Source organism: Copadichromis virginalis, linkage group LG4 (genome assembly GCF_057382275.1).
Source record: "Copadichromis virginalis isolate Kocher_CV1m ecotype Utaka linkage group LG4, C_Virginalis_male_GT1.1, whole genome shotgun sequence".
In the NCBI taxonomy this organism is placed as follows: Eukaryota; Metazoa; Chordata; class Actinopteri; order Cichliformes; family Cichlidae; genus Copadichromis; species Copadichromis virginalis.
The window spans coordinates 29,083,880-29,111,129 of record NC_140621.1 but is presented as its reverse complement, the minus strand read 5'-3'; the positions used below and the strand labels follow the sequence as shown (position 1 = coordinate 29,111,129).

The 27,250-nt window shown below is 40.4% G+C and overlaps 1 protein-coding gene across 2 annotated transcripts; it reads left to right on the top strand.

Annotated features, from left to right (window-relative positions):
• On the top strand, window positions 1-26,946 carry LOC146711767 (SH3 and cysteine-rich domain-containing protein 2-like). 2 transcript variants are annotated; one of them, XM_085454749.1, is made up of 11 exons: window positions 1-902; window positions 10,053-10,401; window positions 11,818-11,912; window positions 14,752-14,836; window positions 16,941-17,056; window positions 17,860-17,929; window positions 18,151-18,227; window positions 18,338-18,426; window positions 21,009-21,060; window positions 23,793-23,930; window positions 24,517-26,946. In XM_085454749.1, the coding sequence occupies exons 1-11, from the start codon at window positions 819-821 to the stop codon at window positions 24,613-24,615; spliced, it is 1,254 nt and encodes a 417-aa protein (XP_085310875.1). In that variant the 5' UTR covers window positions 1-818; the 3' UTR covers window positions 24,616-26,946. The 2 variants fall into 2 exon arrangements, with proteins under 2 accessions (XP_085310875.1, XP_085310876.1); XM_085454750.1 differs by lacking the exons at window positions 16,941-17,056; window positions 17,860-17,929.
• Window positions 26,947-27,250: the final 304 nt, after the last annotated feature.

The following is a 27,250-nucleotide window of genomic DNA, read 5'->3' as shown; positions in this document are numbered from 1 at the left end:
CACACACACACACACACACACACACACACACACACACACACACACACACACACACACACACACACACACTCAAGACGCAAAATCCGAGCAGCAGAATGAAGTGCTGCTCTTGCTTTTACTCCAGAACAGAGAAAATTTTAAGCTAATGTATATTTGGGTTTTGAATAAGCTTCCGCCCGTGGCCGTCAGTCTTGATTTAGACTAAATGAATCCCGGTAGAGTTGTAACAAATAAAAATGCCCCAATCATGCGCCTCAGACGCATGGAAAGGCGTGCCTCAGAATGCGCTTAAATTTAAGTCTGTGCAGCGGTGAAGGACACAGTTCGCTTTGGATTTACACCTAGCGAGTTCCTCCAGAACACAAGCTGATGACGATTTGGATATGATTTTATTTCGCTGACATTCTCATATTCACACAGCGACATTTTTTGCTGATTTGAGCCGTATTTGCACCTGGAGGACGGAGGAATTGTGCCACATTGGAGCTTTCCGGTGCGCGTCAGCGGGCGACACAAAAGACTACCCACACGCAAGGTTCAGCCGTTTCCTGAATACCCATCCTCACGTGGCATAAATGAGATATTAACAGCTGGTGAATTTATAACCTGTTCTCACAGATCATAATAAACCCAGAAACGTGTTTTGTGGAGTCGGTGGCCCTGAGGCGCGCACAAATCCCTCTGATGTGGATCTGTCACACTTTGTCAGTCTTTTAAATGGCTAAATCCGGAAATCTTCTACCGACTGGACTCTATTTGAGGAGTTAAAACTTTTACTGTTTGTGTCTCGAACGACGCTTCCCACTTCTACACCAATTATGACCGAAAACAATGAGATGGAGTGCGACTCGGAGCTCCAGCGCTCTCCAAGCAATATGCCCATCCAACCAGTGACTTCCAAGGCAAGTACCTAAATTTGGAGTTTGGTTCTTTTTCAGATGCCATACAGATCATAACATACACGTATTTGTGCCTAACGAATCGAAAAAGAACAGTATCAGTAGACATAAGTGAGTGACTTTGCTGAGTAGTTAAATGCACACACTGAACTATTAATAAGAAGACTTATTTTATTCATTTTAAGTGTATTCTTCTCCTTTGATGGTTTTCTCCACCTGCATCTCCACCGTTTATGTAATACTAATAACAACACAATTGCAGTAGTATTCATCACGACTGCGTCACTATAGATGTAACCTCACACGTCAGGTGTGATGTCATACTGTCTCCCCGTGTCTCTCTTTCTGTCAAAATCCATTAGAAGCAGGCGCACACAAAAGGGTTCAAGTGTGTGTTTTTAATGACTATTAGGCAGCAAAACCAACATGTAATAATGGAAGTGTTTAATGCTTTTGTCCATTTGTTATTTTAATTTGCTTCTTTTTTGATGAGCTGCAGTTTTTTTGCGGACATTGCAGCACTCACGCTGTTTCTTCTATGCTGGCAGCAAGTTTATATTGCAATAAATAAGACGCTGCATTTGCTTATGTGAATTTTGTGTCTGTCATATACACAGCTACTAGTGTGCATGTCTAAGATACAAATGCCCTTTCAGAGTGTCTTTATGAATCCATTTAATTTGTTCACTCAGCTATATAAACAAAGATTTGGGGCTGCCCTCCAAGCTGTGGAAGCTTTCCCGATGTCTGCTTCTTAATGGAAGGACACATAAGATCAACCAGCTTGATACAACTTTCCCTAAGTCAAATCTACCCTATGACTCTTTATGCCACCCACACACAAACACATGCACGCTGCTGACATGTTTGGAGGAAAGTGACACTTCGTGCAGCACAGTCACATACTTCACCAGCCTCAGACTGCCTCTGTGCTTCATCTAAATGTTTGATGTCCTCTTTGAAAGCATACAAGTTGACGTTGTTACAAGCAATTTTAACACCACTTACTCCAGGCGTTCTACTCCAGCTCTCCTCTTCTCACCAGCTGCTACTGGTGAAAACTGGGCGTGAGCCTGTTCCAAGCTGGACTGATTGGTATTCAAATGATTCACCGGTTCGCTCTGGCTTCATCGTGTCACAGCCCTCTATAATAAAAAAAAAAAAACCCATCAGTTTGATCATCTGCCTTTGGTCTTTCAATCTATTGAGTTCTCTGTGGTGTGGGATAGATTCAAAATTAACCATCAACCTTTATGCTAGAGGAACTCATCCTTTCGAATGAATTAAATACCTGGCCATTGAAGTGTCAAAGTAAAAATGCAGAGTTTTTGTCAGCTTGGCTCTGGAGGCTGTTCCTCACATAAAAATACACAGCTACAGGGTGACATTTTTGAAGGAATCTAATCAGACACATAGTCATGTGTCCGTGATGGTTTTTATTAGACAACAATGACAGGGAGGAAACGAAAGAGGTAACAGATGCTCCCCAAAATCCACCAGCAGCAAAATCCCACCAAAGATGGATATCGTAAATCAAGAACAGAGGAAAACAGTGCCAGAAGATTATGAGAAGAGGAAGCGCAGTATCGCTCTCCAGCTCCCAACAATAATCTGTAGTGTATTGCCAAGCCTGGCAGAAATGTGAGTGGTGGAGCCAATTAGATGCCCGAGTAGCAGTCATCAGCCTATAGTGTTGCTCTTTTTGTGCAGAGCAGTTTGATCTCTCTGGGCTGTTGATGCTTTGGGAGCTTTTTCTGTGATGGAGGTGCACAGGTAAACATCTTCTCTCCTGGATGAACACACAGGATGATGTCTGAGCGCAGAGATATAAAGGCGTAAACATGTTTTTGGTTGATATACTTGTTTGTCAGCTTGCCTGCTGAGTAATTACAACTCCCACAATCCATCCGTGTGTCCACTTCGCATTCTTCATTAAACCCTCTTAAATGGATGTGAGCGCACAACACACACACACACATATGCAGCTGACTGAGAGATGAAAGGTGACTGGCTTTCCCTACAGTGAAGCTGAACTGTCTCAGTTTCAAAGCTAAGTTACAATTAATCTTAAAGAGCTTACATTCAAATGTATCTTTTTGTAATGGATGGCTTTCTTTTTACGTTGAAACGTCCAAAAAACTTTTTTTTTCTTTTGGCTATTCAGGAAAAGGCAGTTTAACAAGGCTGAGCTGTATCACCTTGTTTTCACTTTGTCCAAAACATCAACTGGGAACAGACAACCAGGAAGTGTGTTTTAAATAGTAGCCTATTATGTGTTCTTATACTAAAATAGTCTTGATTAAATAGTCTTGGTCTCGATTAAATTACAACCAGTTAGTTGTAATATCAGAGTCGTCAGGATTGTAATTAAAGCAGTATTTAAAACCAAAATAATAATAAAAGAAAGAAAGAAATAGAGCCTCCAGTCTAGCTAGTGGTTGTGTAAAAACTGGTACACTCAAAAAGGTGATGCAAGTGTGCACGTTAAGCACTATTTACTAAATTCAGCAGTGGTACTGAAGCAGCACTAAACAGAAGTGCAGTAGGCTCTATTAATGGTGCTACTACATTATTAGTCACCAATTTATCCTGATGGAAAAAATTTAAGTTGTGCCAAATTTCAATCCATAAAAAAACTATTGAGACATTTAACTGAAATTACCACCCAAACCGCAAACTTCATGGTCAGACTAAAAGAAAATGGATTTGGGTTTTTACCCCAGGTGGTAATAAACACCTCTGTAATGTAGATGGTTCTAAGAAAAAGCACCGTCTTTATCGACATCTCTTTTAATTCATTTAAGGATAAAGGAGTGGTTGCTGTGAAGACAGCATCGAAGACATCGAAGACAGCATCGAATGGGAGAGAACATTTCACTGCATCACTTTTGATGGATACAGCAGTCATCATTTGTCATAAAGCAAGCAGGTTTTATCATGTGCACCTGCTCATGTTCACACAGGCCATAGTCATTACTGCCATTCAGGTTGAACTCTTCCTAATCATCTAGCAGGTGCATGATTTCTGGTGTTTTCGCTATATTTCGGATGTACAAACATCTTTAAAGTGACGCTCACACTTTTGGCTTTTTCTTCAGAAGGGGATATGACACAGATCAGATAGATGTGAGCAGGTAAGTAAGTCAAATCAGGAAGCTGAAGTGGGCCAAGGTCGTCTTTAATCAGTGTAACACCTTCACTGCTGTGATGTTTATTAATGTGACACTACAAGGAAAAGTGTGAGATGCTGAAATACTGGACACTAGAAACCTACAGGAGCACAAAAGATACTCCACACTGCTATTCCACAGAGATCATCTCTGCTGTTAAACAGTCCTTGAAAGTGATTGTGTGTGTGTGTGTGTGTGTGTGTGTGTAAATGATTGACGGTGTGTACATGCATGTGTGATAGTAGCAGAACGTAGGAGGCAGCCTGTGATTATGCATCTTTTCTCATGCACTGAGAGCAGGAATTTGCCAGGATGCCATGCATAATAAGAAATTTCGATCAACCCGAGAAATGTTGGGACATAAAACCGCTCCACATGTGCTCCTTGTAATCATAAATACAGCTGCTCGCTCATATTTTTATTCTATGTGATTCTTTTTCCCGCTGTTGTGTTTCACTTTAGTAAAATCTTCGCGTTTGTTCGGTTACAACTGTCGGAGAAGAGTTGAAGCCACACAGTGAAAATAATTATATGCTGAAATCCATGTACCTGGTATTTGATGGTGACAGTTTCCTCTGAAATGACATATTCTGCTGATGACCTAGAATTGGAGGGAGCCAGGAGACTGTGTCTTTCAGAGCGCAGTTATAACTCGGTTATCCTTCTTAAGGCTGAAATATCCTCACTTAGAACAAGGTCAGTCACTATGACGTGCATCATTGCAAAAAAAAAAGAAAAGAAATGTACCTCGTTTTTTATAGCGCAACTAGCTGGAGTGATTAAAGTGGAAATTCAAGGGTAGACAAATTAAAATATTGATTTAAGGTCATATAGACTTGAATACTGGTTTTGACTTAAGGCATGGATCAATTGCAGTAACTGTTTTTTCCAATCCGTGCAGCACGTTCTCTTTACTACTGCTGATGGCAGAGCAGAAAATTGGCACACTTCAGGAGTGATGGGGAAGAAAGGAAATAAGTAACCCCCCCCCCCCCCCCCCCCCCCCCCCCACACACACACACATACCCTTGCACACCTATAGAGTTTTGACTTATAGTAATCCTACTGGTGTTACATTTCTAAACACTGAAAACATGTGATGCAGGCCCCACTCAGACCATCTCACCAAATTCCAGAGTGCCTATATTATCCTCATATTCCCAGTGGGACAAAGGCTTTGTTGTTGAGTCTTGACCTCTGGGCAGACTGGAGCATCCCATAAATATCTCAGACTGGCCCCATTAAATTTTTATGGCGGTATTCGAGTGACATAAAAGTCTTATCATTGAATTATGACTAGTCAATCCTCGCTGTTCCGCTGTGGAGAATTGATTTTGTACATTTATGCTGGCAACATGTGAGAAAGGCAGAGGTCTGTTGTAATACGGATCGAAGATGTGAAAATTGTGGGCTTTTACAGGTCTGCTGAGACAGCTCGTCAGTCTGCTTTGCAGCAGTGAGATAGGAGCTGCTCAAAGAAGACTGACTCTGCAGATGTGTGTAAATCTGTGCAATATTTTGCATTTTGCATCACATTATTAGTCATGTATGAGTCACAAAAAACGTTGAGGGAGGAACATTAGCAGGCAAGACTTGATCCAAATGCGTCTTTTTAAGCTGAAACGGGTTGAGTATTACTTGGAGAAGTGCAGTTGGGGAAGAAGTGACAGAAGACTGAGGCAGGTCCCGTTGCAGGTCACAGGGATTTTCATAAAAGGAATAATCAATAAATAATCAGCTATAAATCTGGGACTAAAGTGTGGCATATATCGCTTCTGACTCATCGATATCAGAATCTCACCTCATGTGCGGTGGTGCACATGAATGTGCAGTGAAGCTCCACATCATACTTGATGTCACATCGGCCTTGAGTCAGAAGGATTATTCTTTCAGATAATGTTCAAATGGAAGAAAACGGGAATGCTTTTCAGACCCGCACACTGACAGATGATTAGATTAGCTGTAATTGAGACATGTGCTCTATAGCTGGAGCTGTTATGCCAGCACTCAGCCACTCTGATTGAAAGAGCTCTGCTCAAGGCTGTGATGCTGCACATAAAATATGAAGTCAAAACAACTTTGTACTGTTAACATCATTAAAAATATATTCCACCCCATTATATAGTTGATAAGTCGTAATGTTTCATGAATCATTTTGCTTACATTAGTAAGTCATTATTGAGAAAATATTACCAGGTTGCAAACATGTGGGTTTTGCTGTACCTGCTTCAACACCAAATTTATTTTACCCCTCATTAAAAAAATGAATTACTAATGCAATTCGAGAACAGATCATTAGATGTTAATCATTATTTATTTGGTAAGCATAAATTAGATGCTTGTTCATCCTTACATGATAACTTTTTTAACATTTTTAATCTGACTAGAATAAGATCACACGCAACAAAGCAAAAGGCATCTCTGGCTTTAGACCTCTCTGCAATAAATCATTACTTGTTATTAATCTCTGGCTCTCTTCCACACCATGTCTCTTGTCTTGTCTTCCTCCCCTCACCCCAACTGGTCAGGGCAGATGGCTACCTCTGCCTAAGCCTGGTTCTGCCAGAGGTTACTTCCTGTTAAAAGGGAGGTTTTCCTTTCCAGTGTCACCAAAGTGCTTGCTCATAGAGGGTGATATGATTGTTGGGTTTTTTTCCCTCTATGTATTATTAGAGGGTCTACTTTACAATATAAAGCGCCTTGAGGCAGCTGATGTTGTGATTTGGCGCTGTATAAATAAAATTGAATTGAACTGAATCTCCCAAACTGAAAGTTTTAAGTTATGCATTAGGATCACTGTGGTGCATAGTTCAGTGAAACCCAGAAAACACATGGACATATCCAACGCACTAATTGCCTGCATCCAGGCTACCCGCCTGTGAACATGCATCTATAAGCATCATAGAAGACATGCTGCACATTTCCTGCAGCTAACAACACTTGTGTGTCAAGAAGCTGCCATAAATAGGTGAACGAACACTTGCAGCGATTCAGCTTACAATAAGAAACCCTAAATCCCCAACCAGAAGCTAAGAAATGCAAATCCTGCAAAATGTCCTTGCCCAGATTATATGTATTTAACGAAGCAGTTGGTTACAAAGCGGCGTACTTTATTTCAAAGTTCTAAAAAATAAAGATAAGAATAACACCCTTCGGTGCTCAGAGATGTCTAACAGAGATATAATGAATTGTAGTAGTCCACAGCGTACCTAATCTTCATCAATGTAATCTAATGAAGGGAAATAATTTCACAAATAGAGGAAGCATATGGAGTGTGCAAATGTACATTCAGTTACACTCCTACAGTTTTGTTTCTTTTGCGCTGCATCGATGTGTTCCTCACACACACAGACACACAGTCAAATAGACAAACTGTCTTCATAGCTTATTCCCAGACTCACAGAGCTGTAAACAACATGTCCCTGTTAAGTGATTATGTTTGGTGCTGAGCAGAATGAGCACAGACAGACAGAGCATGTGCGCAGAGTGTATGTAGCCTGCTGATGATCTGTCTCCTCGTCTGTCTGTGTTCATCCGTTCTTTCCTTGCGACGTGACCACACCCTCACACAGCGTTACCCCTTCCATCGCATGTCATTGTAACAAATGTCTGCCTGTCCCCTGGGAAACTAGCATCATCAACCGTACATAGAGCTGGAGGCAAATGTCAGGAACCATTCATTTATCTAGTCAATCAATGTTAGGCATTCTGTAGATAACTGATGTGATGCCTGTTGATGTGATGTTTTATCATTTGACTCTTAAGATTTTGAAATGCACTGAACTTAAAGAACTGGTTTGGTTATTACACCTAATGTAACAGTGTTCCTGCAAAAGCTGTTAAAAAGTTAACTGGTAACCGGCCAGAAAAATGATTGGGTATAAAAAGGAGCGTCCAGGATGAGTCTCTCAGAAGCAAAGATGGGCAGAGGTTCATGACTCAGGCAAAGGCTGTGTGGGCAGAGAAATCCACAAATCCAAGTTAACACTCTACCATACAAAGAATAAATTGTAAATATGATCCAGGAATGCTGCAACCATCTCTGGGGAATTTAAGCTATACTGAGGCAAAAAAAGAAACCTGTCTTCTTGTGTGACCAGTCAAAATGTGATATTCTTTTTGGAAATAAAAGACACTTCTCCAACTTAGTGAGGAGAGGTACCATCCAGCACATATGGTGTTGACAGCACACTATAAAGAACTGAACTCTGTAATTTTCCTGTCTATGCTTTCTGGCAGCCTTTCAAACATGTCTTGGGACACTGGCTGCTTTTTTACTCATTTTTTGCCCAGTGGTAGTACCTGACCATTTTCATAGGAGTGTTTTTTACTTGTTAAGCCATTTAACACTGAACTATGAATCATTCAAGCACAAACTCAAGGTATGAACCAGTGTTGTCTAGACATAACAGACAACTTAGCAATGAACTAATTTTAAATTGTATCTTTAGGCACTTTGTTACTATCGGCCTATTACAAAACACAAAACAAGTGTAATTTTATTCCATTTCTTTATTTGAGTCCATGAAAAATGCTAAAAATGACACAGTTTGACAAACATAAAGTTGTATTTTTCTAACAACAAGGTGATTTCCAAACAGCGATTAGCCAAAATTTAAAATATTTCTGCTTCCTGTGTAGATTGTCCTTAAAAAAACCTGAGAAAGCATGACAAGAAAAAAAGAAAAAATGTCAGTTCTGAAAGCTTTCTACAGAAGATGAACACAAAGTCCTGAAGAAAGCAAAGACCTGACAGAGTACCTGAGAGATGCATCCAATGCACACTGCCAATGCAGTAAAACTATACTTGGACAGAAAAACAAACATTGGAGCACCACTAGTCATGGATTGGCCTCCCCAGAACCTGGATATTAACATTACTGAAACAGAGTGGGATCATCTTGAGTGAGAATGGAACCAAAGGCAGCCAACATCCAAAGAAGAGCTTCAAACGTCCTTAAAAAAGCCCAGAGAAACATTTCCTGAAAAATACTTAAAGAAATGACAAGAAAACTAGTGTAAGAGAGCTCGGACCATACCACATACTGACTTTCAAGCTTGTTATAATATTAAAGCATCTGGATTTTATCTCTTATACTGCATTGGCATGCATTTTTCATGAATGTTTGCAGATATGAATTGCCACACTTATTTCTCATTTTCCTAATCTTCCTAATCAACTTTCTTTATCTTTTGTAAAGAACTTCAGAAGATCTGTACTGATATGGGTTTCCATTAGCTTCGATGGCATAGGCAACTTGCAGATCTACAGGGGGACCTTGCTGCATATTGATGCTTAATAATACAATATGTACAGGCTTTAAAGCAGCTATTTTTACAGTCCAGACAATGCTCTTTTCAGGGTAGTCCTTGCTTTTTTCATGATGCCAAACTACACGTTGTACATAAAGCACCATTATTCTGTAATAAAAGTCTGGGTGCTGCATAATAACCCTTTACCTGTGTGTATTCACACATGTTGTTGGTGTGTGAGTTGAACCACTTGTGCTCACTGCAACCGTGTGGCCTCTTTAGTGGAGCTGGCGCTCACTTTAAGGGCCCTGGTGATGGGTTGTTGATAGATGATCGGGCTGAATAAACTCTTGTTTCGTTTTATCACAAGAGTCCTTCTGTCACTACCACTAAGCCAGTACAATTTATACACATAAGAAAAAGCTTATCTTGTTCAACCAAAAGCACAAGCACCCCTTTAAAAATATGAATTCGATCTCGCTGAAGGGGACAGGCAGCTCTTTTATTAATGTGTTGTTTCCTTATGAGGTGATATTGCTTTACATGAGTCAACTTCTTTCCCTAAGGTGTACTGATCTGAACAGAGTGTGATGTTTATGGATTCCGGGATATTGTCTGTGCTGTCTTGAGGGCACATTGGACATTTGTTATTGCTTCTTGCTTATCTCGTGTTTATTTTTAATGCATTATCTTTGTCCCTATGTCTGTCGATGTGTGTCCGTGGGTGCAGCTCCAGAGACTAAAACGCTCATTGTCCTTCAAGACCATGATGCGCAGTAAGAGCGTGGAGAACTTCTTCCAAAGGTCCTACAGCGATGCCCGCCTGCCCCAGGATTTCATCACGGACCCGCCGCCTCCGTCCCCCCCTCTGATGCCTGGCTCCCCACTTGTTGGTGACCGGTCACCATCAATTTCACCATCTCGCAGTCCCAACCCCTCCATCTCCTCCCACTCGCCCTCACTCAGCCTTTCTCCATCACTCCCCGCCAAGCCTCCCCGACCCCAGATTACCCACTGTTTCCAGGACCACATCTTTCGAAAGCCCACCAACTGCCAGCATTGCAAGCACATGATAGTAGGTAAGGTGCCTGATATTCTCACTGGACATGGTCTTTGGTGATACACTTACTCATGAAAACTAAAGACTGAAGAGTTTAGATGAAAAACTTTGAATTTTGTGTAAAATTATTATTCAGGACCTATGATTTATTACCACTTATGTGATTTTAAATTTCCTGTAAAGATGAGAGAGTTGGTCATATGAACAAGCAAGAAAATTTGGACAAGTAATTGGTCTTACTTCTTTTTTTTCCCAAATCTAGTTGGAAGTAGGCAAGTGGGCAAGTGCATCTGGACAATTGTGGAACTTTCCACTCACCATTAAATTTACTTCACTTAAATCCATGCAGACCCTTGCAGATTTGAAAGCACAGAGACTACAAATGTGGTGTCAGTCTTCTCATACAGCTCCATATCAGACAGAAAACGAGCATATTTAAGGTGCTCAATTACCTCAAGTGGTACAAATAAACAAAATAATAATGATTTCCTGAGAAAAGTGAAGTTTTTAAATCTCACCTCACTGCTTCCTTCTTTTTTCTCTCCTCGATTTAAGTCATTCAATTAGATCTGGACTTTGCTATAGCTCTAGCGCAGATGTGCGCTTTTGTTCACCTCTAAGTGCTACTAGCTTCTAGTATTTCTGCTAAATCTACTTCCTGTCACTGTGACTGATTACAGTCTCCAACCTGCTCCCCCGTGTTTGCTCCTGTGCAGTTTTTTGAAAATTTATTGTTGCATCCTTAGTGGGTTTATTTATGCAACGCATCACTTTGCTCTAGATTTATCTCTGCAGTCCCGAAACAAAGTGTAGCCTCTTTCTCATAAGCTGTTAAACTAATTTTATTTCTCTCTCTAAAACCACTATTTTTCTTGAGCAACCCAATTTATTTGATTGTTGTTTCTGCTCTAATACAGACCTGTCGATATAATCCCCATCTGTGACAAATTCAGAAATCAGTGATCTTTGTTTTCTAGGATAATAACGACTCAACTCCTTAATCCCTAAAACATGAAAAGAGGATTTCTAAACATATAACAAATGGGAAGAAAACAACTGGAGTCTCAGGAGACTTTAGCTCTCAAACACTTAAAAATACAAACGTAAATTACTCAATGCCAAATCGATTATAATTAAAATATGTCCAGCTGCTTTCCAATCTCTTTAAGTTGTTTTGCAAGAAGAGCTGTTCATTATGAAGCTGTTAGTGTGAGCTCTGGTTGCAGTGCCAGCCTGATAAAACTGGGACAGGGTTTGATTTCATTCTCCACCTGAACAGAGAAAAACCTGCACATATGATGTAAGGGCCACTTTGTTCTGTTAGCACTTTCTGCCGAGTGCACATCTGTCGCCTGCTGATTTTTTTTTCTTTTTGTGACTGCTTCAATGTCAGTGTCCCCTGCTTTCATTCTCTCTTCTTTATCCCACTCTGCAGGAAACTCCAAACAAGCTCTACGGTGTAAAACGTGCAAGATGGCTGCTCACCTGTGGTGCACCTCAGAACTATCGCAGCAGCCGTGTCACGGGAAGGTGCGAAATACACACACCAAGAGTTTGATGTTGCCCTCATTTATAGCACTGAGAGTTTCTCTCAGCATAGTCACTAACTGCACACTTCGGTCTGCTCAACTCTTTTAAACTGATTCTGTTCCCTGATTTAGCACTCTTCAGTGGAAAGTGATTGTTGCTTTCATGTTTTTCCATTGCACTTCATGCCAGGCTATTGCTATGATAAACCATCTTCTTCTGTGAAATGAATAGGAAACATAAAAAAGTAGCATTGGCTTTGTTTGAATAGAATGGCTACTTATTACTTCTCGTGTTCATTTTTGGCAAGAAAGCAAATATTTCAGTGATTCATTGAAATAAACGTGTTAACATACAGCCAAATGACACACCGACATGAGACTCTGGGTAGTCCTGTGGAAAACTAAGTGTACTTAATAAACTGATAATCACCATAAAGCGGTTTAAAAGAAGTCTTGGCAGTTTGCTGGTCTGGAACATTCAGGTGGGTTTAAAACAAAGCTGCAATTTTTCAATGAGTGCAAATCCGGCAAATTCATTCCAAGAGAAATTTTAAAAAATCGAAAAAAAAACAAACAAGCACTACATCTCAGACTCTACAGGCCTCAGTTAGCACATTAAATGTTCAACTCCATGACAGTATAATTAGAAAAAGACTGAACAAGTATGGCTTCTTTGGAAGATTGCCACAATAAAGCCTATTCTCTCTAAAATCAACATGGCAGCGTGGCTTATATTTGATATATTGGATATATCAGCACAAACCCACTATCAAGCATGGTGGTGAACAGCTTGTTTTGTAGCCATTGAAGCCACCTGGGCACCTTGCAGTTATTGACTCAACCATGAACTCGCGCGTATATCAGTGTTCCAGAGTCAAACGTGAGGCCACTTGTCTGACTGAAATTAGGTCACGCAACAGAGCAATGATCCCAATGATCCCAAGCACAGCAGCAAATCTACAACAGAAATGCTGAAAAAGAAAAGAATGAAAGCATTCCAGTGGCCCATTCACAGCCCAGACCTTAAGGGAACCATAAGAAAGCTGTGCGCAAACAAATGCCCGCAAACCTCAATGAACTGAAGCAACACTGTAAAGAAGAGTGAGACAAAATTCTCCACATGGATGCGAGATACTAATAGAGTCATACGGAAAACAATTACTTCAAGTTATTGCTGCTTAAGGTGGTTCCACAAGCAACTGAATCATGGGCTCTACTTAGTTTTTCACAGGCCTGCATAGAGGCCCAGAGGGGCAATGAAACAACCTCCATATATGCAGTTTATTGCATCTCCTCATTGCTCTTAATCAAAGCAGGAGAGTGCAAAGCTAGAGTGATCCGTAGGACTACAAGAGTCCCGTTAACTGGAAATATGCATGGTGTTCATGCTGTGGACCTCATTAACATAGAAGACATTTAGGGAAGGCCTTATTTTTCGAGTCATGTTGCAACATGCTCGCACATTTGCAACAAAGAAGTGACTAAATGTGGAAATTGTTAAGAGGTTGACATTTTATTTTCTGATTTGTTATCTGATGTTCAGTTTCACAACTCCAATCATTGTTTTGTCATATTACCAACACACTTTGGATTACAAGCATGAATTGAAAACCTGACCACAAAACCCTGTGCACTCTGCAATTAATTTAATTTTTTTAATAGAATAGCTTTAGGTACAGCGTTAATGGGAAAGAAAAAAAAACCCCCACAGATGAATCAGTATTGTATCACATCAAACACATTTATTACATCAACACACAGACTCACACGTATAAACACTGAAACACTCTTGACCTGCAGGCAGTCATTTTTGCTCACCATATGTGCAGTTTCAGTTAAATTGCTGAAAAAACACAGATGCATATGGCAGAAGGAAAAGTGCTGTTTTGAAGCTGTGAAGTGCTGATGCTACTGAAATAAAACAATTAATCATTGCACCATCCTTTTAGGGCCATCATTAGCAATGTTTAATTTTCTTTACTACTGCTTACATAAAGAGTATTTCGCACACTTGCGGCGTAACGGTTAGATGTTACAATGTGGATTTTTTTTTTTGTTATCATGAAAAATGTAATATTATGACTGTTTGAAGGACAATGGTAGAAGGTGAGTATGATTCACTAGGCAGAAAATTGGGAGTGATTTCAGACACAGCTTTTGTGTTTATCCTCTAGTGTAAAGCAGAGGACATTAGCATGCAGCAGGAGGCGAGACCTTCTGAGAGCCACTTGGAAAATTTTAAGAGCGCTGTACTGAAGAGAGCTCAGTGCAGTTTGACAGCAGTGCACAAACAGAGAGGGGGAAAGGTAGGGTAATGATGAGGGCAGCGAAAGCTAAAATATCATCAGAGCACAATCTGGGTGTGTTTGTGGAGAACAAAGGTAGCCACTTATTGCCTTTGATCCGCTGAGTGTTTCTCTCTTCAACATAATATGACAAAGTGAGTGGCTCATTTGCAAGTCAAGGCAAAGACAAACCGATATCTCAGCTGAAACTCTCACTGTGCTTAATTCGGTGTGAAATTGCAGTCGTGCTGACACATACACACGGAGAATCACATGTCCGTGTCTGTGTCTAAGTCATGCGGCCACAAGTAGTGGTTGAGTGAATTTATTGTTCATGATTAGCAGCAGAGAGAGCTCATACGTGGCTTTGCTTATTTTGTTCTTTCCTGGAGCAAGTGAGCTCAGTTAATTGTTTCACTTACATTTTGTACGTGTTCTGTATGAATGCTCAAATAGCACTACAAAGAGATATATGTTGAGCTATGTGTTGAGTCTATAAACAAGAAGTTATGGCAGCTTATAAAATCCCTTGTGCTCTGTTCTCCCCTCCATTAGTCGGGAGCATTCAAGCGAAACTTCAGCTCGCCAATGCTCGTCAATGACCAGTTGGCTGTCGTCAAGGAAGTTCAGCCAAGCCAAGGTGAGCGCAGTCCGAGTGTGCATGTGGTTGTATGAGTGAATCCGCTGGTTGGGTTTGCTTGTGTCCCTGTGCTTTTGTTTCGTGACGTTGCTCTTGTCCAGCCTTTTGGGTTTTACTTTTCGATTTTTCTATTTTTTTTTTTTTTTGCACTTTTGCTTGTAATGTAATAAAAAACAGAAATGTCTTCACCTCACCTGGCAACGGACGAATGTGAAGTGGAAAAAGATAAAGAGAAGGAGACAAATTCAGTTTCACTTGGAGGTGATGGACCGTCTCTACGCTGAAAGTATGTGAATAAATATTTATAAGTTCTAATGTTTATGTTTTTATATCTCTGTTTATGAGTTGTGCTGTATATCCTTGGACTGGTGAAGAGGATTAATTTATTAGATAGGTACCACAGTTGCATGTTTAAAAATTCATAAACATTGAAATGCTGCCCACTTTTTTGATTGATGGTAACCCCAAATTCACAAACATCCACCTTATTTCATTCAGCAAATGCTGGGAATAAATTTCAAAGAAAATTATATTTTTAATCAGTTTTCAGGTCAGTGTTTGTCCGCTCAAGGCCAAATCATAGTGGTACGAGTTGCTTTTACAACCACTGGACCAAAGTGCTTAAATTTGTTCTTCCTTTTATGGTCACCGCTGAAATGCAGCTTCATTTTTCTTTGTCATACCTTTGGAAGAACACCTTTGAACGTGACACAGTCATCTGCCGTAATGCATGACTCACATCAGGGTCGGCGCCCCATGCTGTCACTTGCTTGTAGTACTCATGAGTCAGGGTACAATGAACCTACAACTCCATCATCACCTCGAGCTCAGCACCATGATGCCTGGGACTTTGCCAGGGCCAGCTGAGAGTGCAACCTGCCAAGCTCACAATCACACATTACACAGTGTGCTCATAATTATGCTAACAAAAGGCTTGGTAAAATGTTTACACACATTCATATCAGACAACAGTTTTCATTTTGTATTTACTCACAGACCCCCTTAATTTCCCATCAAGTACCTCCTGGCCACAATTTACTGTTCTCATATTAAACCTCATTTATGAGTCTGCTAGTTGCGGGAACTTAACGGTCTACGTTGCAGTCTTGCAGTGATGATTCATATGTGATGAATGTGAAAAGGATTTCTCTGTTTAAATGTTAAGGTTAAATCTGCCAAAGAGAACCTGATACTGATGATATTCTCGGGTCAGAATGTTATCAGTTAACTGATAATTAACAACATTATAATAAAAACAGACCTGAAGCTACTTTACATAAAAACTCTCCTTCCAGTCTCAAAAGAAACCTTAAGGATCTAAAAAAAAATAATTATTTATATGGAGCAGTGGAGTGTAGAGTCTCTAAGCTTGGCTTCCCATCCCATCATTTACTCATCTGCAATTAACTTCTCTCTGCAGAAATACCTTCTTCAGTCAGTGTAATGAGCTTTATCGACTCTAAATACCTGACTTAATCATACTAAATAACACATTGCTGCACAATTTCTTCTGTATACAGAAGAAATGACTTTGGTATGAAACTACAGGTGATTTCAACTCCATCCTGCACAGGCACACGCACACTGAGACACATCTGGCCCTGCAGCAAAATCCCTCTACCCTCCTTCTGTTGAGCTGGATGGGGAAAGAGCTGAAAAATCTAATTCCCAACTTCAGAAATAGTGTGATAGCACCCAAGCACTGCTGTCTACATGAAATGCAGCAGCGAAGACTTTCAGAAGATTTCCATATTTTACATTTCGTCTCTTATTCCCTTTCTACTCTTTCTACAGTTTCACATCTGTTAAAGCTATTAAACTAAGACACATCTCTTGCCACTAAGTTAAATAAATCAAAGCATGTTAATTCATTGGAATGTCTTCATTTTCTTTTGAATTTTTGGCTGCTGTCCTCGCAGATCTAAAGTAGGCCACTTTGGTTCAGGACTGACTGTTACAGCAGTTATATTTAAACCCCTTGGTTCCTCCAGATTGGCACAGGCACAATAGTCATGATGTACAGTGTAATCTCAGCGTGTAGCCCTGATTGTAGTGTGTCCAAAGTCTTTTAGTGAATAATTTACGTGTCTGTGTGTGGTTTCAGAGGCACCGCGGATGCGAGTAGACCCTGTGTATGCCGCCTTGCGCTACGGGACGTCCTTGGCACAGATGAGTCGCTCCAGTTTTGGCAGTTTGTCAGAATCACCAACGCGCAGCTTGGTATGACATCATAGGCCTGTGGGTGGGGGTAGAGGACAGTTCAGTCCCGTGTGTTTGACACAATAAACAACACTGGTCCGTTAGCTAACTTACTTATTATATTAAGAGAACTGACAGTGACATTCCCTTGTTAAGCCATATTTTGTAAAGGGTGCATATGGTTTTTTTTTATTGAATTATTAAGAGTTAATATATTTAAGAATGCTTTAGATTCAGATTTATTAGGTATTATCAGAACAGCCATTAAATTGGAAGAAAATCTTTAACATAACAATATTCTTGTCTTCTTAGCTACCTTTTTTAGTCATAATATAAACATGGAGACTAATTCAAAAAGCTCTCCGAATCCTCTGAAAAACAGCTGCAAGCCATCTAAATCAAACTTGTAAACCCTGAATAAATGTTGCGATATCGGAAAGTAACAGTTCAGCTACAAATATTTGAGACTGATCTGTGTACAGCTTATAAGCAGCAAATATGAAGCAACAGCCAAGAGATGTTTACTGCTGCTCAACATTGGACCAAACACCTCGCCTCACCAAAATGTTGCAAAATGTTGTCTGTTTATACACGTTTGAGACTGATAGAAAGCTTCTCATCTAACTTCTCCACTGAAAAGAATGTGCATGCTTGCTAAAATGTAAAATGTTCACATTTTGTGAACCGCAGGTATCTCTGAAACCTGTTGAATACATGAACTTCCAGCATACTGACTGACAACAAGGTCACCCACTATCAAATGCATCCTCTCTGGCCTCCTGGTGCTGATATTTTATTGCTTCCTCTCTATGTTCTTATTTGAGGGTGAGGGAGGAGAGGAGAGGCAACAGAGACAGTCCAGCATGGAGGAAGAATTAACTCAGGAGACAGGGGGTAAAGACGTCTCTGTGTCTGTGCCTTGATGTATGTGGATATGCACATGCGCTGCATGCCCTTGCCTATGTGTGTCTATGCAGATGTTGTGTCGCGCATAACTTTCTGTGCGTGAGAGAGAATTACTGTGGCTGCTTGTAAAAAAACAAAAACAAAAACAATAAAACGAGTGCTTATGTGTGTGATTAGCGACTTTTAAGACATTTTCTCGCTGATTCCAGATGATCCTATCCCCGAGCCAGAGATCGAAAAGGAGGTAGACGAGAGCAGCGAACAAACTCAGACTGCAGAGGAGAAGGTACCGCTTTGTTTAATCCACCTGTACATACTTTCATCCCTTGTTGCTCTATTCCTCAAGTGTGTATTTCTGTCTCACTGCCTCCCCTTCCTGCATCTCCCTGTAACCAGGTGCCCAAGCGCATTGAAGTCCACTCTATCCACACCTATGTAGCGCTCTACAAGTTTCTGCCTCAGGAACCAAATGACCTGGAACTACAGTGAGTAAAAGCAAAACAACCTGACTATGTGCAAGGATTTTTATAGCTATATGCGTGTGCATGTCCAGGAGTGCTTGTGTGCAATTGCTTTTTTTAGCATTGCGTGTGCAAATATGGTCGGTTTTTGTTCGTGTTTTGCCTCGGCTGTTGTTCCTGCAGGATGAAAATGTCCCCACCATCTGCAAAGGACGGTGCCAGGGCGCCCTTAAGGACGACTAATTATAAACTCAAAGCCCATCACTGTCCCCACGCAGAACTAGTGACTGAGCTGTGTTCCCAGCAGGGAAGGGGATAAAGACACTGAACAACTGAGAGATGAAAGGGAGGACATGCATGAGAGGAAATGGCATAGAGCGGAAGATTATCAGAGAGAGAAAGAGAGAAAACAGATGGAGAAAGCAGAGCACTGTTGTCAAAGTTAAAGCCCAAATACAAGAAAGTAAGATCAGACCATTGTGGATGGCAGAAGTCAAAACATGTACCATATTCCAGACAGGTCGATTTTAACAAACCAGTACATGGATATGAATTCTGCAAAAATTATTATCAGAAATTTGATAGTTTAATCACCTAAAAAAAAGATAATTTTTATGTGGGGAGAATCTCAGTTATCTAATCAGTGTGTATTATATTTGTAGTGATGATGAGTATAGGTGGTTTGACTATAATGGCTCACAAACACACAGCTTACATGAGAATGAGTGGGTTTGGGGGGATTTACATTTATTTGGATTTGATTTGTAAGGACTGACAACCTGTCCATGATGTACCCCGCCACTTTCCCACTTTCAGCCAGGATGTGCTCCACCCCAGCTGGTTTCAACCATTTTAGGATAAGTGGTTAAGACAGATGAGGTCAGACAGTAGTCTCCACGGATTATGATGTTTACAGATGACATTGTGATCTGTAGTAAGAGTAGGGAGGAGGAGAAAGACAGAGGTAGAGAGGTAGAGGTATGATCCGGAGATAAGGAAGACAGAATATCTGTGTGAATTAGAGGGAAGTAGTGAAGGTGGATGAGTTTAAATACCTAGAGTTAACCATCCAAAGTCATGGACAGTGGACAAGAGAGGTGAAAAAGAGAGTTCAAGAAGCGGGAGTGGGTGTAGACAAGTGTCAGGAGGGATTTGTGACAGACAGATAGCAGCAAGAGTGAACCTGTTGTGATGTATAGTTTTGAGAGAGAGAAAAAAAAAAGCTGTAGGTGGCAAAGTTGAAGATAACATTTTTGTTTGGACTGAATGGAGGGAAAATTATCAGAGTATATCAGAGGGAACGCTCAGGTTGAGCAGTTTGGAGACAAGGTTGAGAGGGTTTGAACAGAGAAGAAAAACAGCATATTGGTTATATTGGACCAAGGATTTTGAATATGGAGCTGTCAGGCACGAGGGAAAGAGGAAGACTAAAGAGAAGGTTTATGGTTGTAGTGATGGAGAGATGGAGGCAGATGACCCGCTGTGGCATCTTCTCAAGGGAGAGGTTGAAAGAAAATGAAAAGATGGACAGAAATGGATGGAATTTAGATAACATTTGTACTTATTACAATGATAATACATATGTAGTGGCTTGCGTTTCATCTCTGAGTAGCTTTTTTCATAGATTTCTTTGAGACTGAATAGCAGCTAATCTCACCACTAGGCATTGTGAGGATTTTTACAAAGAAACCTATCTGCTCTTTCTGATGCCCTCCATATTGTCAGGAAATATTGTACATGTAAAATGTAGTATTTAAAAATTGAAATAGCAACAGTAAAGGTATAAAAATACTAGCATTGTTAAGTTAGAACCACTATCCACTATCTATTACTACCAGGAAACTGCTAAAGTTGTCTAATTCTGCTGTTAGAAATATACAATATAGATATAAATGCTTAGTTAGATAGACAATATAGGGCACGAAAACCTTTATAAAAGATGCATTTAAATATTTAACTGCGCTCCTTTGAGACGCTGCATGAGCAGAATTGTACCAGTCACCTAAGAAATATGACTCACATGGTAGTGTGTGTGTGTGTGTGTGTGTGTGTGTGTGTGTGTGTGTGTGTGTGTGTGTGTGTACCATGATCATATAGGGCAGCTGTGAATGCAGACATCCGGGAGGCAGAATGCACCGAAATGCAATTGGGACAGCTTCTCCCTGTATATCTAGGACAGTGGGCATACTGTGTATGTGTAGAGAAGTCTCATCAAAAATTGGTAGCATCATTAGTATGCAGGCCAGGCTGGCTGCAGATCGGGCCTAGCCTTCATTGCTGCAGCAGACACTATAGAGTTATATTTCATGTAGACCTCATGACTTTGTTTTCAGCTGTTCTGTCACCTCTACAGCGAGACACAAAGACTCACCCAAATTTTAACCTCCACAATGTTGCTACCACGGGTACACTACAGCTTTCTGTGGTAGTTAGATAACTGTAATATTTTGTGCTTGCAATCAGCTCTCCTTTCTTCCCCCCTACTCCGTTGCCTTTCCCATCATGTTTCCCTCTATTGTCTCCCTGTCTCTTTTTCCTCTCCACCCCAATTACCTCCCTTCTCATGCCCTTTTTTCCCATCTTCTCTCTTGTCTTATCTCTTTTAGTCCTGGTGATCGGGTGCAGGTCACTGACGACTCTAATGAGGAGTGGTGGAAGGTGGGTAATAAATCATTTGCAAACATCTGTGTGTGCTAGTTGGTGCATACCTGGTGATGTTGGTGTGTGCTGTGTTTTATTTTCCCCAAGTTCTCAGAAGTGTGTGTGTGTTTATGTGTGTGCACATGCATTCATACTGCGCATGTGTTAAATTAGGTCTTTAAACCAAGCTTTTAATGCAAAACACCTGCTCCATTTTTGCCTGTCGCAAACATGTAAGGAGCCACAGACAAAAATAGAACATAATTTCCTCTGAAAATTACCAAAAGAGTTTAACATAATGAACTTGGCTACTGTTGCAGTCGCGTAGAGGCCCTTATTGAGTCTGTAATGAGCTTCACTAACTCCCAATGGAAATAAATGTGCATTTGTGTGTGCGCCCGTGTGTTTCAGTTCACGAAGAAGGAAAACGCATCCAGAGTGCAGATTTAGCGTACACTCTGTGAGCATAGTTTTTGCTTGAACTTACGTAACCCAAAGCGGAGCAGCACATCAACATATTCATTCCAAGAAACCTTTAAATTATGTATAATCTGTGAATCATCTGTTCATTACTAATGTATAGTTTGTGAATCACTTCAATAAACACATCAACACCTGAGGCAGAGGGTGTTAAACTGTGAAACATTGCTGCATAATGAGGTATGCCCAGTTATCACTGGCAAGAAAGGGATGAAATCTGTTGTTTATGTGTGCGCACCTGGAAAACAAATGTTTCATCTTTTTTATACAAACAGCAAAAATGGGATGATTTGCCACTACATGAGGCAGAATTTTAATTTAGAAAGTGTTGTTTCTCTCATTTCTGTTTATGATGGTATAACAATAAAGGTGCCTGCTCAATTATACTACTAAATAACTAAAAGTTCATTTGGGCTTTGCTGTTATGAGATGGAAGCGGTAGATATAAAAGTGTTCAGTTCTTATCAGTCAGTCTTCACTGAGAAAAACTGTTTAAAACTAGTATGAATGAATATTTGGTGCCAAATTACTCATTTTGGGGGACTTTAAACAGGCTTTAACAATATACTGTCTGCCTTCTACTGGATAGTTACTGCAGTGAATAATGTGTTTTTGGCAACAGTTTTTTTGGCAACAAAGATGTTACTTTGTTTCAAGAAGACAAAAAAAACAACTAAGGATATTGCTGAAACTACTAAAAGTGGGCTGAGAACTGTCCAATGCATTATTAAAACCAACTATCATCTAAGGAAGAGATGTGGTTGGAAAAAAACCTTGAACGATCGTGGTCAGAGGTCACTTTGACGTTTGGTGAACTCAAATAAAGATCAACAGTACATCTCATGGCTATATTTAATAGCAAAAGTAATTGCAATTCCACATGCATAATACGAAGAGAATTCAAGGGATTGGCACTAAATAGCAGCCCTAGGAAAACCACTTACCAGAGCTAATCAGGAAAAAAAAGGCTTCAATTTGCTAGAGAATAAAAAGATTGAGTTCAGCAATGGAAAAGGGTCATGTGGTTTGACTTCAGGTTGACCCTGTTCCAGACTGATGGGTGCATCAAGGTAATAAGAGAGGTGGATGTAGTGATGCATCCATCATGTATAGTGTCTACCAGACAAGCCTGTTAGGTCAGCATTAATAGCTAGGGTTGCTTCAGTTGGTCAGGTCTAGGTACAGCAGTTTTAAGTGTCCAGAAGGTCAGCTGACTCCCTGAATATACTGAACGAGCAGGTATTTCAATGGATTTTTCCATGTGATGAACTACATGGGCCTAATCCAAGATTATAATGCCAGGATTCATGGGATTCCAAGTGTGAAAACGCATGGATTTTCACACATGGATTGGTCACCAAAGAGACCAGACTTTAACCCCACGGAGCATCTTTGGGATGTTCTGGAGAATACTTTAGACAGAAATCCAACTCTCCCGTCATCAATACACCGTTCTGGATGGAAATAGATATTGTGACACTGCATGGCTTTATTAAAATGATGCCAGAGCGAATACGTGCTGTCATCTCTATATCTGTGGGTAGTCTGTGTATTTATTTTTAATATTTATATAGAGACGTATAATTATATGTACTGTAAATATCATACATTCTATATCTGCATTACTGTTTGTTTTTGGGTTTTTTGCACGACACTATCACAGATTCCTTGTTTTTTACAAAGTGATTCTAATTCTGATCAAAGCTAAAGCTAAATGTGGTTCAATGACATATTAGAGCATTAGACTTTGGGGGTTTTTGGCCAGGCAGTTTATTATATAGAGCAGGGGTAGGGAACGTTAGTCCTCGAGAGCCGGTGTCCTGCAGGTTTTAGATCTCACCCTGGGTCACCACACCTGAATCAAATGATTAGTTCATTACCAGCCTCTGGAGAACTTCAAGACATGTTGAGGAGCTAATTTAGCCATTTAAATTAGCTGTGTTGGATCAAGGACACATCTAAAACCTGCAGGACACCGACTCTTGAGGCCTGGAGTTCGAGACCCCTGATATAGAGATTTCCAACAATCCTCTTTTAAGATTGAACTTGACAACAGTGGAGCAGTAAAACTCCAGATTTTCCATCAGAAAAACAATCAAGTTGGATTGTCAGCTAACAATTTGGGTTGAGTGCAGTCTGGTGGGCCAGTAAGCGCAGATCAGGCTATCATTGCGCAATCTCATTAACTAGATCTAAAGAATCTGTGACAGCTATCTTGGCATCCAGATACAGTTTAAATGCTGACTGAACTGTTTTGGTTCATTCCTCAGGGTAAATGTGGGGACAAAGTTGGTTTTTTCCCTGCCAACTTTGTGCAAAGGGTCCGACCCGGAGAGAGAGTGTGGCGGGTTATTCAGGGCAATCCCGGCAACCGAGAGAGAGGACACATGGCTGTGAGGGAATCCCAGGTATACTAATGGTGGAATACTGGTTTGAGACTTAATTTATTTTTGTTGATAGCTTCACCGTTTTTTCATTGTAACCATCAAAAGGCTATTATGGCAACCCAGCATACACTGATGATAGGATTCCAATTCTCAATTCATGAAACCTGTCCTGTGAAGGGTTTCAAGGGACTGAAGCCAAATCCAGTACACGCTGTGTGAGAAGTGGGGTGCATCCTGGTTAGAGAGCGATCAAAGGATTGGCACCAGCATTATCTATGTCTGTTTGTCTTTGCTATGAATAAGGCTCATCATTTCCAGATTGTATAGACCGTTAGAAAGAAAACCCACATTGTTTTTTGACCTTCAGGGTCACATTCAATCAGTTTTCATCCACTGATTTTTATTCATATACACACAAAGAGAAAATTCATAGTGCTTAGTCACAAGTAAAAAACCTGTAGGCAGTTTACACAATAACTTTCAGATTTTTTTAAGGTCTGTTATTATTTGTTCTTTTAAAAACAGTTTTTATATTGGTAAAAATAATCTTTTATTCTAGTTTCCTCTTAGAAAACAAAGCATCTTATTTTCTGTTTCCTGCTTTTAGATTTGTGTGGGGAAACGAGAAGAGGGTGAGGTGTTTCTAAAGCTGAGCAGTGGAAAGAAGAAAGGGCTGGTCCCAGCTGATTCCATAGAGGAGATTTGAACCTTTGTGCACAGACCACCATCTTTCCACATCTACTTTCCCCAGGGATGCACCCATTTTAAAACTACCCCTCTTCTGCCTCATTCCCCTGGCTAAACAACTGCTCCAGCTTCTCCAACTGGTCAGCCAAACACAGAAAAACTAAAAACATAATACACACTTCTGCAAGGATCTGGAACCACAGCCCCTCATAAACACATGGTTTCCAGCTCAGCTGGTTGATTGTAAGCCTTTAATGGAGGGGGCAGTTATGCAATTGCCCTGCTCTAGTTCTCTTGTAGGTTTATCTTTTCAAAGCCAATAAATCGATGTTTAGTAGACAAGGGTGGTCAAAAATGCTTTAAAATGTCTGCTGGATGCCAGCTCAGATTTAGTTTTTCCTCATCAAAAAGACGTCTACCAGCGTGGGAGGAGGCTGAATCCTCTCATGGGAACATGATGCTTCTATCAGTGTCCTTTTCTTGTTTCTACCCACTCCGTGTGTCTCATTCCTATCTGCTAATTTCAGGGTCTCTGCCCTGGGGACTGATATCAGCTTCGTGTAGACTGCTACAACAATAGGCACTTGCCAAGAACAACCACTGCCAGCTATGGAAAGCTACTGCCATTTAGACAGACGGCAGGATAGGATGAAAGGAATACACCAGATCTGAAAATTGTCTGTAGTTTCTGGCTGAGTTACGACTGCACTCAATGATTTGAGAGTGCAAAAAGAAGAGGTTTTTCACACAAAAATCAAAAACTGATTCTTTTCATTATGAAATGACAATTAAAGTATGCTATAAAAATTGTCCAGCATCTTTTAATTTCTGGTATGAAAGTCTGTCAAACCCTGTGATCATCACTATCTACCCAAAGACTCAGAGTTTACCTTTTCGACTATCCTTAAAACAAAAACATGAACTCCCAGGAATTGCCTGAAAATTGTTCCTTTCTTTTAAGTAAAATTTTATAGATGATTATGTCTGTCCACTTTTGAGACACAGCTGTGTTTGTCTACCGTCCTTATTCTGTTGTGTTACTATTTTACAAACAGATGAGGTAAAAGAAATCAAAGCTAAAAGGGAGGCAAATCTCTTTAGGAAGACTAGGGGGGTTGTTTGGGAGCTTGTCGTGAGCACTGAGGAAGAAAAATGTCAACATCTACCAAGTTTAGAAGTTACAAGTGGCAGAAGGTGTTCTGCTGTTTTTCGCATGAAAGACCTCGGTGGGCATAAACCCGCCGGTTTCTGCAGGGACCTGCTGAAGAGCCTCAGTGGGATGTTGCAAGCGTTGCCCAGAATTTTAACATGTTCACTAGAGCTTGAAACAAGAGGAAAAAAACTGTAGGCAGTCTGCCTGAAAAACAACAGCACAATGGGGTTCCTTCTGACCATGACAAGGAGTTTCACTGACAGCTTAGAGGGACACAGGAAAACAGGAGGAGTAGGAGGCTGTGCAGTGAAAGGGATGACACGAGTGCTGAACCGTTATGAGTCAGTGTACATGCAGGTAGTGTTGTACCCATGGGTGCACGAGTCATCATTGATCAAATGTCAGCCTGTCATCTCCATCTTCCACTCCCCGTTTGGCCTCCTTTGTCCTTATATTATTGATGTGACTGGTCAGTTCTGACGTAAAGTCAAGCCATTTTTTAATACCAGTACATTTCAGATTGCTTAGAGTTCTACGCACTAAGTCATTATTTATTTAAAATCTTCTTCTTTTTTTAAAAAGTCCTTGTCCCTGAGTTTGCGTGTGGAAAATCAGGAATGTGAAAGAAATCTAGAACTGAAGGACAGATTGCATCATTTGAATAATAAATTAAAGCACATTTTAGTTCACCCATCCTTTTCAGAGCACAAGGATCTAGCTGATTCCTTTTAGTCTGCATTTTTTGTGGAAGCCTTTAGAAGCTGTGATTTTTTTCCTTTAAAAACTTCTCTTGTCATCACGGGAGTAGCACTTTATTTTGAGTCATTTGAATAAGCTGTAATTTTGTAGATGTGTCTCCTTGATAGTAATACTGTAGATGTTGTATTTAAAAATACTTCAACTGCAACTTCAATTCACCATGAAGTACTTCAGCTGGTGGACTTACGGTTTGTCCTTGTTGGCAGAGAGACAGCAGCATAAACAATACCACACTCCTGAAAACATATTCCAGGGGGAATGTGTTGTCACAGCATAACTGGAAGTTTGATTTTACTCATCTAAAAATGTGCTATCATGAATTATGTCTAATTTCACGTAGCATCTACTGTTTACACCTTAAAGACTTCAAAATGTTAAGTATGTGTTTGGATGTTTCCCAGATTCGTTGGTTGGCCGCGTACCTCAATAAAACATCTTTACAAAACCTGGTCTGCCTGTTTTATGCATGAAGTCTGTAACATGCTTTGCACAGTGAAATATTAAGGATATTCCACAGGAGTTGACAGCTGATCATTTACACGTCCACATGACAAATGCATGTAGCTTTTGCTGTGTTTCTATATCTCTATTCAGTCTTTTTTAGCTTAGAGAGAGCACAGAACTCCTAAACGAGGCCACTTTAATGACAAGTTTCATTGGCATCCATGCATAATGCACCATCCTGCAGCCACAAATACACTGCTGTGCAAAGAGGAATGCCGAAATGATGCTCCAAACAACC

Coding starts and splice junctions, on each gene's coding strand:
- LOC146711767 (XM_085454749.1), top strand. CDS start 819: ATGACCGAAAACAATGAGATGGAGTGCGACTCGGAGCTCCAGCGCTCT. Junction 903..10,052: donor TCCAACCAGTGACTTCCAAG/GCAAGTACCTAA, acceptor CCGTGGGTGCAG/CTCCAGAGACTAAAACGCTC. Junction 10,402..11,817: donor TTGCAAGCACATGATAGTAG/GTAAGGTGCCTG, acceptor CCCACTCTGCAG/GAAACTCCAAACAAGCTCTA.